General features: G+C 55.1%; 3 protein-coding genes across 3 annotated transcripts; 2 read left to right on the forward strand and 1 right to left on the reverse strand.

Annotated features, from left to right (window-relative positions):
• Positions 1–27: 27 nt before the first annotated feature.
• On the forward strand, positions 28–945 carry GUITHDRAFT_122905 (hypothetical protein; the record flags this gene model as incomplete). The annotated part of the gene is made up of 1 exon (XM_005817810.1): positions 28–945. A coding segment is annotated over one exon (918 nt), but the record flags the coding sequence as incomplete, so codon positions are not given.
• Positions 946–1,160: 215 nt separating this feature from the next.
• Positions 1,161–2,030, forward strand: GUITHDRAFT_122906 (hypothetical protein; the record flags this gene model as incomplete). Its single annotated transcript, XM_005817811.1, has 1 exon — positions 1,161–2,030. The coding sequence occupies one exon, from the start codon at positions 1,161–1,163 to the stop codon at positions 2,028–2,030; it is 870 nt and encodes a 289-aa protein (XP_005817868.1).
• A 19-nt stretch (positions 2,031–2,049) lies between these two features.
• GUITHDRAFT_122907 (hypothetical protein) lies at positions 2,050–2,752 on the reverse strand (the record flags this gene model as incomplete). The annotated part of the gene is made up of 2 exons (XM_005817812.1): positions 2,050–2,352; positions 2,408–2,752. The coding sequence occupies 2 exons, from the start codon at positions 2,750–2,752 to the stop codon at positions 2,050–2,052; spliced, it is 648 nt and encodes a 215-aa protein (XP_005817869.1).
• Between the last annotated feature and the right edge of the window lie 1,662 nt (positions 2,753–4,414).

The following is a 4,414-nucleotide window of genomic DNA, read 5'->3' on the forward strand; positions in this document are numbered from 1 at the left end:
AATGGGGGGCGTTTTTTACCGAGTTAGGATCATAATAACGTTGATCCCAAGACAGCCCTTGACGAATCCAAGTCCTTGCTCCGGAAACTCGTCTTATACTTCGTCCTCACCTTTATCGTGGTGATCGTCTTCACGGGCCTCTTCCTGGGCATCAAGAACTCCTGCGACCAGGACATCTGCAACTTCGACCCGGTGACCACGCTGTCCCTGATGTCTGTGTTCCTGGTCATCCTGTTTGTCCTCGTCATTCCGTACTTCTACCAGAGCAGCAAGACCCACATCGTCGATGCCCTGCGGATGATGGTGAACGGCGAGCATGACAGTTACACCATTGCGTACAGGGATGCCAATGACGCCACGGTCTACAAGGTCTCGGACTCGCTGAACTCGCAGGCGCAGCTCGAGCAGCTCTGGCTGGACGTGATGCTGGTCCCGGCGATGGTCGCGCTCTCGATCGGGACGGTGCTGACGCGCCAGTGGACCGACAACGGCATCCTGTACTACTACGCCGTGCTCGTCGGTTTCTTCACTGTCGTGAGCATGTCGAACGATTGGATGACGTCGTTCTGGACGCGGTCCTTGAGGCTCTCTGGCGACCTGGGCATGAAGGGATCCGCCGTGTACGACCACTACCAGGGGTACAAGGACATGGTGACGTACGTGCAGCTCTTCATCCTCGTCGCGCTCATCTTCACGGCAGTGCCCACGGAGAGCATCACGGCCTACAGCTACATCCTCTTCTACAACTGGCTGTACTTTGTGTTCGGGCTGTTTGCCGTGTACATGCTCCCCGATTTCATCAATGACAGGGCAGCGCTCAACATCCACACGGTCACGGCGATGAAGCAGACGGCTGTGCTCCTGCTCGTCTTCACCCTCGTGATCACCCTAAGTGTGACGGAGTGGGTCAAGAAGGACATCTTTGCGTACCAGGGGTTGGTGTAGAATGCGAAAGTTTGTTTAATGAATGTAAGAGAAAGATGGAATTCCGCAACACCCGATCGTACCATTTAAGGACTTGCCTCGCCCCCCTGCGCAGAAGTGCCCGCCCGACCGCCATGGCCCTGCTGGCACCGCAACCTGGGTACTTCTATCAACCGTTCCATGAACGCTACCGCTGTCATTCTACCCTTCCTACCCTTGACTCCCATCTCGAGCTCATGAGCTCTATCTCGTCCAACCCGGAGGTCCTCGACCTCATCGACGACCACCTGCAGGGGCAGCTTTGGGAGGACGTCAAGGAGTTCATCTCCGCGAATCCCGACATCCTGGATAGGTTGGATAGGCATACGCTGGCGGGATTGGTGGATTGGTTAAAGAAGAAAGGGAAGGCAGCTTACGATTATGCAAAGGATAAGGCGACGAAAGCCGCCGATTATATAAGGGAAAAACTTAAGAAGAAGACGAAGGAAGGAGATGAAACTTCCGAGGAAGAATCGGAGGAAAACCAGCCTGCTGCAGCCACTGCAAGCAATCACTTCGGTGCCTCCATCCGTGGCTGCAGGACCGTCTCCCCCGCGGACCTCACCCACCTGAAGCTCACGATCATGCAGGACCCGGATGTCCTCGATGACATGAACGCCCACCTCCGCGACGGCCTGTGGCAGGCGATGAAGGGCGTCATCGCCGCCGACCCCGCGCTGATCCACCACCTGCCGTGCTTCCAGGGTTTCTGGACGAATAAGGATGGAACCGATGGTTGGCTCAAGGGTGCGGGAAAAAAAGTCATGAATGCCGGCAAACATGTGAACAACCTGATCAACAAGGACCCACACGGACTTCGACACATGAGTACAGAGGAGATTCAAAAACTAACTAAAAAAAGAAAAGATGAGGCTGAAGCTAATCATGCGAAGCATGCCGCCAGACGAGAGGCGGAGAGGGCTTTTCAAGACTTAGAAAATTCAAAGAAGTACATGCGCAGCCCCTTCCATCCATACCCCTACGACACCATCGGCATCCGCGTCCCGGTCTACGGCGGGGACGGGAAGCTGAGCTCCTCGATGCTAGACAGATACGCTATGCACTAGACTTGTTAAATAAGTAAAATTAGTTTTGAACGATCTTATCATACAACCGCGTCATGGACCTGACAAACTCCATCCGATCGCGGGTGAGGGTGGGGCACTCGCGGAAGAGGTGCTGGACGACGTGCTCGGCGGTCTCGGCCTCGGATAAGAAAAAGGCGGTGTAGCTAGGCCGGGAGTCGGCAGCAGCGGGGCCGAGGATGCCGTTGATGATGTCGGTGAGGTCGATGAGGTCGGAGGCCTCGGCCTTGCGCTCCAGCCTGACGCGCTTGGAGTAGGACGGCTTCCCGACCCCACAGGGCGCGCCCGACTTGGAGCGCATCACCTGTAGCTCATCGTCACCCGCGCAGATTCTAAATACACCCCTCCCAACGACTCACGGTAAACCGCGTTGCAGTGCGCTTCTTCTCCACGAGGAGCTGCGTGGGGATGCGGAGCTTCAGCCTCCCGTCGGGAAGGCGCTCGACGTTGCGGAAGCCCTTCGTCAGGCGGACGTGCCGGAACATGGCCTTCTGGATCCTGAGGCTCAGGGTGTAGTAACTCTCCCCCATCCGGATCGCCGGGAACTGGTCCTGCAGCCCCCCGCCCGACGGCTGGAACCAGCTGCAGTAGCACTCCCTCCTCACCAGGTGCCGGATCATGTCACGGCAGCACGGGCTCCGCTCATGCTCCCAGGCCTTGCCCGCCACCACCAGCTGGTTGCGGGTGAGGTCGACCTGCTTCATTCCCTCCCCTCCCCCTTCGTCCCCTCCCCCAGCGACCTCCGTGGATTGAGCCTAAAAGGACTTGCTGCACGGTGTCGATGCACCCTGCCGCATATTTAAAGATCATCGCACACGCGTCGGAAAGGGCACGGTTGTACGATGTACCTGTACAACGACGGTCAGAAGATCGACCTGATCTCATACACTGAGCTGGCGAGGAAAAACCCGGCCATCAAAGACCAACTGAACAAATACATTGGTGAAAAAAGTCAAATAAGCAAAAGATTCAAGAAAGAAATATCAGACAAGAAAAATGAGATATTGCAAGCGATGAGTGAAAATCAAACAACAAATGCGAAGGAAAACGAGCTGAAAATACTAATGGATGATCAAAGGAAAAAGGTAAACCAGGGTTACATGGATATCGTAATTTCCGATAGTCAAAGAAGAGCAACGATTGATCTTCTACCTAGTGGATTTTTAAATCACAGTCCTCTATGGGACGACAATTCAGAATTTTCAATCATCACAGTTCTGAAGATACAACCATCTATCTTCCTTGGAAAGGTCCGCACACCCTTCGACCCCAACCAGACACTGATCCAACTTAACAAGAGGCTGGTCAACCTCAAGATCACAGACAAGAACATTGAGCAAACAATCAAAACCATTAATAACTTAAGTGGATCATCGAATCCTGATGTGCCAATGGCACCAGCAGGAGGCAGTCAGTTCAGCATGATTGGTTCTGCATTTTCCGCCCCACTCGACTTGGACTCGATCAACGTCCAGGCCTACCTTGGAGCCAAGTTAGAGACCAAGACACCCGAAAAGAGGGAAGAGATCAAAACATTGCTTAAAATGACAGAGAAATACAACGAAATCAAGGAGCGTATGATCAAAAAAACGATTACCATGCTAGAGAATGCATATGAAACTACTATAACCCCAACCACGAAGAAAATGATAGCTTTGATCAAAGGTCTACTTCTATTCAATAAGACCATCCGTGTCCGTGGCAATACAAACACATCCCTTGCCAAGGCACTGAAGGCAGCCGCGAAGAACCCGACCGGGGAGAAGAAGGAGAAGATTTTGGATCTGCGATATAAAAAAGTCTTGTCTCGGTCACGTGATGTGTCACGTGACCGGTCAGGTGAGCCTGTCAGCCGGGTCACGGCCCCTGTCAGCCGGCTGACATGTCACGGGCCTGCTGACACGGTCCGCTGACCGGTCACGGCCGCCCGGAGAGATCAGGCCCCCGGCCAATCTCCGGACACTTAGCCTCCTGGCGGGCCTCCAGGGGGTCTGAGGCGGGGCTGAAGGCTGCAGTCGGTCTACTGACGGGCCCGGCCGGCAGGATCCGTCGAGAAACAGGGGGGTCAAGGGAGGTTTTCTTCCCCCTGGGAGAAATGTCCTATGGGTTTTTGGATCTGCGATATAAAAAAGTCTTGTCTCGGTCACGTGATGTGTCACGTGACCGGTCAGGTGAGCCTGTCAGCCGGGTCACGGCCCCTGTCAGCCGGCTGACATGTCACGGGCCTGCTGACACGGTCCGCTGACCGGTCACGGCCGCCCGGAGAGATCAGGCCCCCGGCCAATCTCCGGACACTTAGCCTCCTGGCGGGCCTCCAGGGGGTCTGAGGCGGGGCTGAAGGCTGCAGTCGGTCTACTGACGGGCCC

Source organism: Guillardia theta (genome assembly GCF_000315625.1).
Source record: "Guillardia theta CCMP2712 unplaced genomic scaffold GUITHscaffold_548, whole genome shotgun sequence".
Classification (NCBI taxonomy): Eukaryota; class Cryptophyceae; order Pyrenomonadales; family Geminigeraceae; genus Guillardia; species Guillardia theta.